This window comes from Vicugna pacos, chromosome 5 (genome assembly GCF_048564905.1).
Source record: "Vicugna pacos chromosome 5, VicPac4, whole genome shotgun sequence".
Taxonomy (NCBI): Eukaryota; Metazoa; Chordata; class Mammalia; order Artiodactyla; family Camelidae; genus Vicugna; species Vicugna pacos.
This window is the reverse complement of record NC_132991.1, coordinates 58,194,034-58,208,803: the sequence shown is the minus strand read 5'-3', so window position 1 is coordinate 58,208,803 and position 14,770 is coordinate 58,194,034. Positions and strand designations below refer to the sequence as shown.

At 34.5% G+C, this 14,770-nt stretch overlaps 1 protein-coding gene across 6 annotated transcripts in view; it reads right to left on the bottom strand.

Annotated features, from left to right (window-relative positions):
* Positions 1-2,286: 2,286 nt before the first annotated feature.
* The window catches only part of PMS1 (PMS1 homolog 1, mismatch repair system component), a 90,552-nt gene continuing 78,068 nt past the window's right edge, over positions 2,287-14,770 (bottom strand). For all 6 annotated transcript variants that reach the window (XM_072961303.1, XM_072961307.1, XM_072961306.1 and 3 more), the window contains 3 exons: positions 11,523-11,653; positions 7,522-7,682; positions 2,287-2,652 (listed from right to left, as the gene is read on the bottom strand). In XM_072961303.1, coding sequence (XP_072817404.1) covers positions 2,488-2,652; positions 7,522-7,682; positions 11,523-11,653 — 457 coding nt within the window. In that variant the 3' untranslated portion in view covers positions 2,287-2,487. The remainder of the gene's footprint in view (positions 2,653-7,521; positions 7,683-11,522; positions 11,654-14,770) is intronic.

The following is a 14,770-nucleotide window of genomic DNA, read 5'->3' as shown; positions in this document are numbered from 1 at the left end:
TAAATACTTCATAGTTACATTTTTAGTTAAGAAACGTAGGCTGCAAATTCTGAAATCTGAAGCCAAAAAAATCTGGATAAGATTATAGAGAATCAAACAGCCAACGAAAATAGCAACAGAAATCTGTCCATCTGAATTCAGGTCTAACACTTTCAGTGTGTTAAATATTTGAAACCTCGTAGGCACTGAGGAACCACACATGACTACCCACAGGGCACCCAAAGGGGCCTTCAGGCCTCATCCCCTCGTGGCTTCGGCGTCACCCCTGTACTATAGCCCAGGCCGGGATCCTACGCAAGGCCCTTGGGGGCACACCTTAAGAGTCCTCCCTCTTCGCGGCCAAGCTGCGACCTAGTGGGAAAAATGGCAATGTGGGAGAAGGCTTTCCTTTCCCTCCAGACTTCCTTGCCTCGCCCTTAATCCCCAGAGCCAGTTTGCCAATTAGCAGCGGCCGTTACCTCTATCCTGGGAGCCAGGGCTTCGCCATCGCTGCCGCCTGCTCCAGCCATTTTGTCCCGCGGCGCGGCTACCGCCGGGGATTCTGGGGGACTAGAGGGCAGCTGAGGGCGGTGCGCGGGGGCGGGGCTTCCACCCCCTGCCCCTGCCCCCGCCCCCCCTCCGACCCCAACGACGACCTCGGAGGTGGGGCCTCTACAGAGCTGGCCACAATCCGCCCACTAGACTCAGAAAAATTTTGCAGCTCAAAGTTGACCTACATTCCTTAGAGCAGCGTCAGGGATTGTTTTACATTTTTCCTTTCTCCCCACAAATACGTCGACCCTAACGACTAGGGCCTTTTTCTCATGGCAGGCAGGATGAAAGTGGTAAAGAACACGAGCTTTGGGATGAGAGCCTCGGTAGTACCTACAGTAACCCTGGATCTATTGGGAGGATTAATGAGATCATACAAGGTAAGAGCATACTGTTTCTAGCAAATATATGGTAAATACCTGCTGTTATTACAACTAACCTGATTTGGCAGAATCCAGGATTGGAAAGAAAAAGCAAAATGTTTATTCATCCAAGAAGTGTCCTAGCACCTTTTATAATAGACTGTATCAGCTAGAAAATGAGTCCAAAATTTTGCTTGCGACTGGCACAAATGACGCAGATTTCATTATTTTCTATATCTCTATTAACTCCTCTTTCCTCAATTTACCCAGTAAATTAAAAGGAATTACTCTCAGGAAGGTCTCCCAGAGAGAGGCTCCACATTTTTAAAGGGAATAATGGGAAAAAAGCCCCAGTATTTGGGTTGCTGAAAACAGGATAGTGTCCTGGGCTACAGGTAGAATTCCAGGTATCACAATTTGTACCTCAACACAAGAGTCTTAAGAATGTAAACACTCCTTGAGAATTACAGGTGATAGGAATATGAAGACATTGTATCCAGTGTAACATTTCATAAAACAAATATACTAAAAGTCAAGTTTCAACTTTTTGTAAATTAAGTATTTTGGTGTGCTTGCGGGATCTGGTTTTTGAAAGGACACATGCACAATGAATAATTTTAATCTCAATTTTGTTTAAAAATCTGGATCGTCTCATGTTCTGATAAATTTTGATCCCAGAAACCAATAATTTCCATAAGAGACAGCAATTTCTCAACTGTTACCCCAAAATAGAGGGTAAATCACAGGATTTTTGAAGTTAATGTTTTTTCTTCTTACTCTGAATTTCATTTTCTCACTTTTCCCCACTCCTTGTCTCTTTATCCTAGTTTACACAAAATTGATAACCTGTTATCAAGTATATCAGTTGAGCCTATGTAATATGTCCTTGTACAGAACTGACCCAGTGTATTAAGCTCAAGCTACCATAACAAAATACTATAGACTGGTAACTTAAAAGCACAATAGGCATTTATTTTCTCCCAACTCTAGAGGCTAAAAGTCCAAGGTCAAGGTGCCAACCTTGGTTTGGTTTCCAGTGAGAGCTCTATTCCTATTTCCAGTGCCACTTTTTCTTTCTATCCTCCCATGGCGGGGATGGGGTGGGAGGGAGAAGAGAATGAGCAAACTCCCTGGTACCTCTTCTTATAAGGGCACTAATCCCACCATGAAGGCCCCACCCTCATGACTTTATCTAAACCTAATTACCTGCCCAAAAAGCCCATTTCCAAATACCATCACACTGGGGGTAAGTAAGGGCTTCAACATATTATTTGGAGGGTACAATTCAATCCATAGGACCTTGTAAATCAACTACCCAAGAATATTAAGTATTTTTCAATTTGGAGTTTACAACCAGTAATTATTATGAAAGCTGTTTCTTGAGAATAAAATCAAGTAATAGTCTATATTACTTTATTTGATTTTTCCACAGTCTTGGAAATTTTTTTCAATATGCAAATAAGCCAGTGAATCCTTACTTATAAAACAACCATTTAACACGTGATAGTACAAAGATGGTTTAAAAATTGACTCATATTACTTTGTGACCAAATCACTTTCAATAATAGTAACAAATTTTCTTAAACATATTTAATCATGTAGCTTCTGGAAGATGGGTTAAATGATGAAAAAATGGGCGACCATGAACACATCCTTTAATTTCATTTCTAAATTGATGCTTCATTCTGCAGATAATGTCTTGGACGTCTTCTTTTGGTAAGTACATAGGTAACTGTCTAGACAGACGCACTGCTTCTCCCTGTGGAGAGTAAGCCATATATTTTACTGTGAGATACCCTGAAGCAGAAAACATGTTTTTACTGGCAAGGAAGACAGAAAATTGATTTTACATTTTAGTATTCATTCACTCAACAAGTATTAATTAAACACTAATTATGTGCTAGTCACTGTTGCAGGGTTCTGGGAACACAGAACAAGACAAATAAGATCCTGCGCTTGTGAAATTGACATCCTAGTGCAGGGAGAAGAGAGAAAGAAGACAAAGAAAATTTCAGTGAGTAATAACGCACAAAATTAAACTGGGCAACATGACAGAAACTGATTGTGAGGTTAGGAAAAGCTTTCTCAAGGTGACATTTAAACTTTCAATTTAATAAGGAACTACGCACAACCTGGGTAGTGAATTTGATGTAAAAACTTCAAAGACAGGAAATGTGTGGCAGCTTCCTGTTCTGAAGAGCTTTGAATATTTGGAACATCTGAACTGATCACAATTTAAATAGTCCTTATTTAATCATCATAATGTTTAGTTCCGAGAAGTTAGAAGATCTTTTGATTATAGCTTTGGAAATAAAGGAAACTACAGCTTAATTAAAAAGCTTACCTCTTAAATAATTTGGCAAAATAGTTAATTTTCTGTGAAGAATAAAGTCCATACCTGGCTCATTTTAAGCAAAAATAAATAAATAAGAAACTATGATGCAAAGTTCACAGGGAATGAAAAGCATTTCAGGCAGAGGGAGCAGAAAGAACTGAATGGTCAGTGTGGGTGCAGCATAGTTACTAAAGGAAAGAGAGGAACAAGAAAGGGAGTTAGTCAGGGGCCAGATAATCTTTTATGACAGGGTGAACAATTTGAGTTTTAATCTGAATGCACAGGGAAGTAACCAGAGGGTTTTTAAGCAGGAGACTAACATTTGTCTCATATTTTAAAAGTATGGCTGCTTTGTGAAGTATGGTTTGAGGTAGGCCAAGAAGAGAAGTAGGAGTCTTGTAGGCAATCACTGCAGTCCTAGTTGGTGGATTTTTTAATAATTAGTTAATTTTTAAATTGAGGTATAGTTGATGTACAATATTATATAAGTTACAGGTGTACAATATAGTAATTCACAATTTTTAAAGGGTATGTTTCACTTATAGTTATTATAAAACACTGGCTATATTCCTTTGTTGTACAATATATCCTATAAGCTTATTTTATATCTAATAGTTTGTACCTCTTAATCCTCTACCCCTATATTGCTCCTCCTCCCTTCTCTCTCCCCACTGGTAACCACTAATTTGTTCTCTGTATTTGTGAGTCTATTTTTTTTGTTGTTGTTGTTACATTCACTAGTTTGTTATATTTTTTAGATTCCACAAATAAGTGATATCATACAGTATTGGTCTTTCTCTGACTGACTTTACTTAGCATAATTCCCTCCAAGACCATCCATGTTGTTGCAAATAGTAAAATTTCATCTTTCTTATGGCTGAGTAGTATTCCATAGTATATGTACCATATAGTCATCTCAACACATGCAAAAAAAGCTTTTGACAAAATTCAATACCCATTTATGATAAAAATTTTTCACAAAGTTGGCATAGAGGGATTATACCTCAACATACTGAAGGTCATATATGACAAACCCACAGCCAACATCATACTCAATAGTGAAAAGCAGAAAACATTTCCTCTAAGATCAGGAACAAGACAAGGATACCTATTCTTGCCACTTTTATTCAATATGGCATTGGAGGTGCCATAACAATCAGATAAGAAAAAGAAATAAAAGGAATCCAAATCAGAAAGGAAGAAGTAAAGGTGTCACTATTTGCAGATGACATGATACTATACATAGAAAATTCTAAAGATGCCACCAGGAAACTATTAAAACTAATAAATGAATTCAATAAAGTTCCAGTATAAAGAATTAATATACAGAAATCTGTTGCATTTCTATACACTAATAATGAAGCATCAGAGAGAAACATTAAAGAAACAATCCCATCTACCATTGCAACAAAAAAGAATAAAATAACTAGGAAAACCTACCTAGGGAGGTAAAAGACCTGTACTCAGAAAACAGTAAGACACTGATGAAGGAAACTGAAGACAACACAAACAGATGGAAAGATATACTGTGTTCTTGTATTGAAAGAATAAATATTGTTAAAATGAACATACTACCCAAGGTAATCTAGATTCAATGCAATCCCTGTTTTTGACTATGGTGGTAACAGTGGAGATGGAGGGAGTTATAAAGATTCCTGACATGAGTTGGAGGTCAAGTCAAAACTTGCTGATGGACTGGTTATGAGGGATGCAGAATCAAGGATAATGTCCACATTTCTGGTATGGTAATGCTGTTTTCTGAGACAGGGAAGACCAACAGATTGGGGGTAAATAGCATTACTGAAGCTAGCTTCTTTGAATATTTATTTATTTTAACTGTTTTTCAAAGATCTTCAATCCTAAATTATTCTCTCTAACCATATACTCTCTTCCCATAGTCTTTCCAACCATCTTACTTCCTTTTATTCCAACTAAACCTTTTCTTTTTCTTCACTTTGACCTTTAATTTCCTCAATCCCGCCTACTTCTCCTGTCCCACCAGCACCCTTCTTTCATCTTTTCCTATTTCAGTTATGAAGTTAGTGAGATATTAAAGATACTATCTCCAGCTTCCTGCATTCCTTCTAGATTCCAACTGGAATCTAAGGGCAGATTCCTACTAGAATCTAATTCATCTTTATATCCCTCTAGGATCTAACTGTTTCTAATATATAATATGTGTTCAAATTTTCTTACTCACCCTTTTGTTCTTCCACCATACTCCTCTTGCTAATCCCTACCCTTGGGTAAATTCTACTAAAGCATTGTTGGAGAATCACAAAACAGTCCTGGCTAGATCCAATACCAGCATTAGCATTTATTAACCCTTAACGAAAATTGGACATTGAATTTTTCTCTAATCAACCTTCTCTTACAGTACCTACCACTCTTATTTTCAGATCGTTTCCAATATACTCAAATCTTCAATGCCTCCCCAGCCTCTTCACTCTCAGCAGATAACCTCTCCTATTCTATTACCACATGTATCATACCTGACTTCTCTCAAGTTTTTCCCAAAGTATTTTTACTTTCACTTTAAAGACCTCCCCTCTTCTGTTCTTGATTCAGGGAATGGTTTCTCCTTTCTAAAGCTTATATTTTTATCTCATCTCCCTTCCTGGCTCCTTTGGAACTTCTGCACTTTATTTATTATCAATCTTTTCCACCAAATTCAGTACAAACGAGTTAATCTCTATTCCCTTCACCACCCTGTGAATTGCTGCCTACACTTCTCACCACTGCTCCCACTCTTTGACTATCCCTACCACTTTTCCATTATGGCACTCCTCAAGGTTATCACTGCCATCTAACAGCCACACCTGATGGTCTTCTAGCAACTACTACCCTATAGAGAATGTGATACTACTTATTTATTTTTAAATTTCTTTCCTCCCTTGACTTTTTTTTTTTTTTGAGGGGGAAGTAATTAGGTTTGTTTGTTTGTTTGTTTATTTATTTATTTATATTTAGAGGAGGTACTGGGGATTGAACCCAGGACCTTGTGCATGCTCAGCATGCACTCTACCACTTTAGCTATACCACCCCCCCACCCTCCCTTGACTTTTATATCCACTCCTCTCTTGGTTCTTCTTTTACTCTCCTGTCTTTATCTCTGATTCATCTTATTCAGTTTGACCTTATACAGAAGCATTCCTGTGGTTCTGGCAGAAGTTCTTCCTCTTTTTTAATCAGACTATTTTCCTTAACAATCATAGTCACTATTGCCTTAACGTACCTTAATTGTACCTCAATAAGAGGTACGATATTAGTAAAACTATCTGTATCCAATCCCAACTTTTTTCTTCTGTAATTTCTAAAATTTTACTTCTTCCCATATGGTTCTTCAATACACAAAATGCTACCCACAACTCCCTCAACATTAATTTAGTTTATATTAACTCTTTCACATGAAAAGATTCCTTTGGAGTCCCAAGAAATTATCAGTGTTGAAATGCTTCCACAATAGGCTGGTAAGTTCCACAGGACAAACCTTTGGAGGAATTCACGGAATGCTACTGAATACAATCTTCAGCAAGGGTAAAAATGGACTTTCCTGTTGAGGAAGTCTGACCCTCAGAATGCAGGGCCCACCATGATCACAGTGTAAACACAAATGGCTCACTTTTTAAAGGAAGAAAATATATTTTATTTTAAAAGTTCAGGTTTGTTTTAAAAATAACATTAGTCAACCCTGAGGGATAGAACTTCAAATACAGAGACAATCACTACTATTTTAACACTACTCTCCAACATTTGGACATTAAAAAACTTACACTCTTCATCCATTCTCTGTTACTTTTGAATTTATTTTTTTAACCCACTGTTATACTTCTCATTTGTGGTAGATATTTCTAGAAAATTAAAATTTTCATTTATTCAATAATCTACATCTTTCACTTCCCCACCCCTCTTTTCCTCCTGAACACTTGAGGGCTTAAGATCATATTATAGCTCTTTTTCAGACAAGTATTTGGTATAAAGGTGGAGGAATTTTTGATACCTTCTAAAAACAAAACAAAAAGAACTTCACAACAAAGTCTCTCATGCATATAGCTCTTCCTCAATATGTACTCAAGAAATAATGTTATAGTAAGGATCCCTGATAGAGTCTACCACAACCAGTCTATGATGTTCAACTTTTAATGGAGTTTTCTTTTATTAATAGCATTTCCTCTTGCAAACAGATAATAAGCCTTATAAAAACTTTACTATTTTGAAACCATTTACTCTTTTATTAAGGAACAGTTAAGTATCTTAAAATCTAACCAATTTACATAAGCTCATAATGCATACCTCTAAATAACTTATCACTTTGCGAGGTCTACATTCATAAACTTCCTTTGCATTTTTGTTTAATATAGCATTAAGAATTTCTTTTAAATCCATCACTCCATAGAATGGGAGACAATTAGCCATTCCTTCTATTTCCAAGTAGTTTTCAGCAATGGAAACTCCTTAAAGAAAAAATAAATAAAATCACATATATAGTTAGTTTAGTTTTATTTAATCTATATTCCAGAAAATGCCTATTAAAAATAAAATCACTGTTAAAACATTTAGTAAACCATCATTAGAATTTAATAGTCAGGAAAAAGTTTTGTTCCTTAGTTAAGGAACAAATAATAATATCCCATAGGATTTCACATTCACATTCAAGTCATAAGTGCTCAAAGAAGCCACATGTGCTTCATATCATTTAATTTAATCCCAGTTATTACTGTTCTGTTCCCTACATTCGTTTAGAACATTTCTTACTTTGGAGAGAAAATGGAGTCCCATGATACTTATTGAAATGAAACTGGTTTAAATGTTTTAACAACTGCTACTTTTCAAATTCTGTCCTACTGGTGTAACATGTAAAGGTCTGAATTATTTTATGATTAGTTTAACTTACAAGTTATTATAAAAATACTCACAGAGTAACATTTTTTCCCAGCTTTATTGAGGTATATTTGACATACAACTCTGTGAAAGTTTAAGGTATACAAAGTATTGATTTGACACACATATATACTGCAAAATGATTACAACCATAGTAACTTTCTGTATTACCACTGAGTAACTTAATAATAAACAAGTAATTTAAGGAAATGAAATACTAATGTTTATTCAAAATATTTTACTAGGATAATGTTCAAAACTTATATATTATCTATTATTTAAAATACTTTAAATAATTTAGTGATTAAAATATAACTAAAACCTAGCAACATGAGTGGATATATAATGGGGTAAAATATCTATAACAGCATACATTCCCAAGCATCAAATTTGGCTTCAGAATGCATTTTATAATTTGGGAAAATAGCAGAGATTCTTCCTCTTTGGCTACATCTATGTAACAGTGTTCTTAATATTGAAGACCACAAAATGTTACCTATAAGAAAAAAAGTCCACTGTTGGGTAAGTAGTAGCTATCAGTGGATAAATTGAAAAAGAGGAGTGATGTAGCTTGAAGAGTTTTAGATCCTGAGATGTCAATGATCTCATCCCTGACCTGTTCCTAGTTACAGACTGGCTGGCTCCTTGACCTGATCGGCAGATGCAATGGTGGGACATTAAAGAGAGTAGGCATCCTAATGTTCTTCCCAGGAAACAACTGGAGACTAGTAAGATACACAATCAAGCATGAAGGGATAAAATACAGAGTTCAGTGCAGGGAGACAAAATGACAGTTTGAGCAACTGGGGGAACTTAAATGGGACTTGAAAAAGGGTTTAGACAGGAAAAGAGGAAGTAGCAGAATATTCTGGTTCACATCTTTATATATATATACAGATAGGCAAATTTATCAGTCAAGAGACTTCACTAATGCAGGTTCTATATCATTTATAGTATGATTAGATTGGAAAGCCTAATACTGACTACATTAACCCCAGAAAATTATACATATTTCACAGAATTACTTGTGGATATGGGTAGAAAGTATCTGCCAACAAATGAGGAAACTAAGCAATATTTTAATCTCTGCAAAATTAAGATATGGAAAACTTAAGAGACATTTGGAATCATGTTCAAGAAGTTTCCATACAATTCTATGAAGTGCTTCCCAGTTTTCATGGAAAATAAGTGGTTTGATAAGTTTTTATTTCCTAAAATGTATAATTCTTATTGATACAAAATAAAAAGCTATTCTTATTTACAAGCAGAGTTCTTAGGGTTACATTCAGAATCTTTTTCTTTAAAGCCAGAGGTATTCTTCCTGTTGATCAAGTGCCTTTATCTTTATCCAAAGATGTTTTATGACAATGGGCAAACTGCTGATCAAAAGTTAGTCCAATACAACAGAACGCTCACAAAAGAAAGAGAAATGGTCTTTAAGATCACATGACATAAAAATCAACAACAGAAAAAGCAGCTAAAAAAAAAAAGAAGAAGAAAACATGCATGTTTTTAATTTGATCTGTTACTGACAAGAGAAATAATGCTGATGTTAACCTGAAGTTAATTCCAATCAAATCAAGTCAGTTTGCAGGTGACTGCCTCATTCATTTTCACATCTTTGTACCAGGCAAAGAACCTGGCATTTACAGGACTTAAAAAACACTATCTACAAGCTAAGAGCTGAAGCATCTATCAGACAGAACCTTACTGGGTAACTCAAAAACAAACATGCTCTTTGAACAGATGGTATTATCCTAAATTAAAAAATTTTTTTCTGTGATAACATCCTTCATGAAAAAAATGACACTGTCACCAATACCACAAAGTTAATTAGGAAAACAGATTAAGAAAAAAAAATTTGCTACACACATATACTCTTTGCTTCACACTTCAAATAAATTTTTAAAATGCCAAAAGCCCCAAGGAAAAAAGATTTCTAGGAGGACCAAAAATATGACTATAAGTCAGTTCAGGTCAGAAAGTGGGTGCTGGAGGATGGGAAGAAAAGTGAATATTTGAATGCATACCATTGCCAAGTACTATGCTAACTGATTCATTTAAGTACCTAGTTTAGTGCTAACAACTTCATGAAGTAAATATATCAATTTTAATAGGAAATCAACATAAACTAGATAAGAGCTAGGTTCTAAAGGAATATTTCTTGGGTTCATATCCTGGTCCTCCCACTAACTCTGTATCCTTAAGCAAACAATTTCTCCATGCCTCAATTTCTCCATCTATAAAATGGACACAGTAACAGATCTACAGGGCCATTAGAAAGATCAAATGAATTAATACACTTAATACTTAGAATAGTGCCCTGCACATAATAATTATTCAATAATTATTAGTTGTTATTGATGAGGAAACACTGAGGCCAACTGACTTTCCCTAGAGCACATGTTTTTAAATGGGAGAGTTGGGATTTGGACTAACTCTTCACTCCAAATTTAAATATCCAGGATTGAGGTAGGCGGTAAGAAGTACTGGGTAGGTTTTCTTAAAACTGCAAAAGTCAATAAAATTAAAGTTTAGAACACCAAAGCATTATCTGAAGATACCCCATTTAATGATTTTGTACATTGTTTTTACCTATTTTCTTTTCATGTCTCAGTAAAACACTCCTTTAAAAATCTTCAACATTGTTTTGTTTTTCTACACTTCAGTCATGGCAAGTTTAGGGTAGGGTGGGAAGGAAACAGTGGAATCATTCTTCCTGGTACCTTTGTGCCCCTTGATACCAGATGAAGTGAAAGTAATAGGACAAGATTGGCCTAGGTAGCTAGGGCCAAAGGCAGTTAAGTATGGAAATTATGAAAGAACAGAGAAGGGGCCAGCCAGGAATACTGAAGCCTCCTAGCCAGATGGATTTTCTCTTTTTCTCCCCACCTACGATTTCCACAGTAAGCAGAGAGTACTATCACAGTCTTTTGAGCAAAGCCACAGAATCAAATCATCCACTCTTCCAACAGCCAGACTGCTGATATTACATGTCCAAGTGGCAAAAGAAGTAAATGCTTTTAAAAAAGGAAAGATGTCCATTTTTGTTCGTCCATTCCAGTATCCTACATATTTATTTGTTTTTATCATCTAAAGGAATATTTAATAATTTAGGTAAACAAAGCAGGCAGTTTGCATATTGTGACAAAGGATGGCAAAAATTAAAATGAAAGTACTAGATTAGTTATGAAGATGCAAAAATAAGGCAAATGACTGAAAGAATTGCCAGACTTGCTTGTTTCAGGCAGAGGTAACCTTTTTTTCCAATATGACTGTTTTTACACCGCTGACATTGTACTTTAGATGAAACAAAAATATACCATGATATCTGTAAATTATGAAACCCAAATGTACCTTTGGAACAAAACTTATTTTTCTAAATCAGGAAACATTAAACCACATTGTCATACCTGGTGTCAATTTTATCTTGAAACCATTAGCTGTAAGACGAGGATCTGACAGGTAAGTTGATCCACTATATCTCTGGTCATCTGCTGTCATTTTATATAAAATCTCTAAATAATGAGATCCATTAAAAAGACTGAAAAAGAAAGTATGGCTCTTTAAATAACCTATTAAATATATAAAATTAAATAAGGACTTAATGGAAAAAAGTTAATCCAAGGGCCCTTTAAAAAGTGGTATTATCAGCAACCAAAATACAAAGGTTATTAAGTAGCTGGTAAGAAACTACTTTTTTACATTTCTGTTAATATTTTATAGACATACTATATAAAGTATACAGAAAGCAGGAAAAATAGACATAAAAGAGTTTCTATCATCTAGAATGTTACAAACTAATTGTGTTCTATGTTACAGTACAGGATAATGAGCTAGGATTTCTTCAGTAAAATCCTGTACCCCTTGAAAAAGTCAATGAATAGATGATATCTTTGCCCTGGAAGGCTGAAAACCCCACTGGTGTGAGAGCAGATACCACAGAGAAGAGACCTTTGGCCAAAATATCAGATGTGCTCTGTCTGGTCTAACCGAACATTCAGAAGATAATCTGAGAACTGAAGGTGGTAATGGTGGTGGTGGTGGTGATGGTATAGTATAAAATAGGTGGTACAGGATCTTAAGATACTGTCTAGAGTGGAATTTTGGATCCACCACTTATTTACTGACTATATGAACCTTGATGAATTACTTAACATCTCTGTGTTTCAGTTTTCTCATTAAAGTGTGGATATCTTTCCATCAAAGCAAAGGGATTAAAGTTCCTGTCATGTAGTAAGTGCTCAATAAACATTAGACACTGTCATTATTATTACTGAGCTCTACTTTGTATTTTATAGACATCTAAATTATTCTGTTGATAGATAAACTATATAACTTGCATTAAAACCCTGATGCAAAAACTGAGTCCAACCTATGATTAACCTGTTTATGATTCAGTTTATTTCTATTATTATAGCATATTACCAACTATGATGGGGTGTCATATTTCAGAAGAAAGGTGAAAACAATTTTGAATTAAGCCTTGTTGCTATCCATGTTCAAATAAGAAAGATTTATTCTCAGGCCAGTATGGGCCCAAAATAATAATTTTTAAACATTTTTATTGATTTATAATAATTTTATAATGTTGTGTCAAATTCCAGTGTAGACCACAATTTTTCAATTATACATGAACATATATATATTCATTGTCACATTGTTTTCTCTGTGAGCTACCATAAGATAGTGTATATATTTCCCTGTGTTATACAGTATAATCTTGTTTATCTATTCTACATTTTGAAATCCCAGTCTATCCCTTCCCACACCCTGCCCCCTTGGCAACCACAAGTTTGTATTCTATGTCTGAGTCTGTTTCTGTTTTGTACTTATGTTTTGTTTGTTTTTGTTTAATAATTTTTAATGTATTTGTTTTTGAATAACAGAACATCAAAGAAAAATATTTTTAAGAATCTATAATTTGTACAAGCACAAAAAGATTTTTGAAATCTAAATGAAAATTTACAAGTAGCATTTAGAAAAGTAATCAAGTATAAAATTTCAAATACACCCTCGCTCTTTTCAAGGGAAGAAAAAGAAAAGTGCTGTATTAATTCTTTTTAACTCTTCCTCTGACAGCTTCCTAAGCCAATCTTAAGAGAATACTGTGAAAGACGCTGGACTTTAGTTACTGTGATTACTGTTGCCTTAATTTAAAAGATAGCTTTAACAAATGTTATCCTCATTCTGGCCCTATTTCCTTCTTTCTGGAGGCAAGGTCTTTTTAACACTAGGGTTTTAATACATTTTGTAAATAATTTTTGATTTATTCTTGGAAGTTCTGAAACAAATTTTTGTCCTAGAAAAAATTTCTCTTTATCTTTTTTATTTCAAGTTTTTATCTCCTTTGTCCTTTCTCCTACCTGTCAGATTAAAAATTATTAAGTATAAAAAAGTGAAATGTTAGTAGGTTAGTTAATAGTTACTTGTTTTTACAGAAAACAATTTGCTCATATAGGATATAAAAAGGAAATACCCCATTTTACTATCTCTAATAAAATTAGTTCAGGCAATAATCATTAATGGATAAAACCATTAAATGGAAAAGTTGACAGGGAACTTTAAGGTAGAAGATCAGGTTGTCAGCAGCTGAATCCAGTGACAAGTATCTTTTGATGTGATGAAATATGAAGCACATAGCACCACCTACTAACCAGTCTTACCAGAAAGTAGAATCTAAAGCTATTCAATCCTCCTGAGCTAACTTCCATTTAAAAATGGGAGAGGAATAGATAAACAAGTTTCTACTGCATAGCACAGGGAACTATATTCAGTATCTTGTAGTAACCAATAATGAAAAAGAATATGAAAAGGAATATATGTATGACCAAAACATTATGCTGTATACCAGAAATTGACACAACATTGTAAACTGTCTATACTTCAATAAAATAAAAAATAAAAAAATGTTCTTAAATGGGAGAGGGAAAAACCAGTTAACACCACAAGGAAGCAAAAGAGACAAATAGAGACAATGGGCTATTCCAATGAACAAGTGACTCAATACCCACATTAAGTTAACACTAGAAGAGATTTAAAAAACATAAAATGTAATGGCTGGACTTTATTTATATACAAATTAAACTTAATAATTTTAAAACTATTAAAAGACATTTTTGAGACAATGAGGAACAATTCCAAGGAATTATTGTGTAAGGTATGATAAAAGCATTGTGATTACAGAAGAAAATAGCCATTTTTTAGAGAGATACACTGAAAGCTGTAAGGGTGAGAACTGTTACAAAATCCTTTAGCAAAAGAAAGAAAATATGTGTATATATGTGTGTTTGTGTGTGTATACCTACATGAACAGATAGAGCAAGTGTGACAAAATCTTGATAACTGTTGATAAAGGCATTAATAGTATAATTCTATTTTGGTGTATGTTTGAAATGCTAAAACAGAGTCCACAATGAAGAAGAGTCATGGCAATCCAACATCAGAGTTACCCTGGGGAAATCACTACTGTACAGGGAGAACTGAGCTTGATATTTATTAATTGCAGAAATAAATTATGTAGAATAATTTAAAATTATTTATTTAAAAGCAATTAATTCCATTAAAGATTAGAATTCAAGTTTAAAAAATTTCTTTAAATAAATATCATTTTTCCCTACTAGGAAACACTTTCAACTTTTACCTTCAATTTCAATAATAA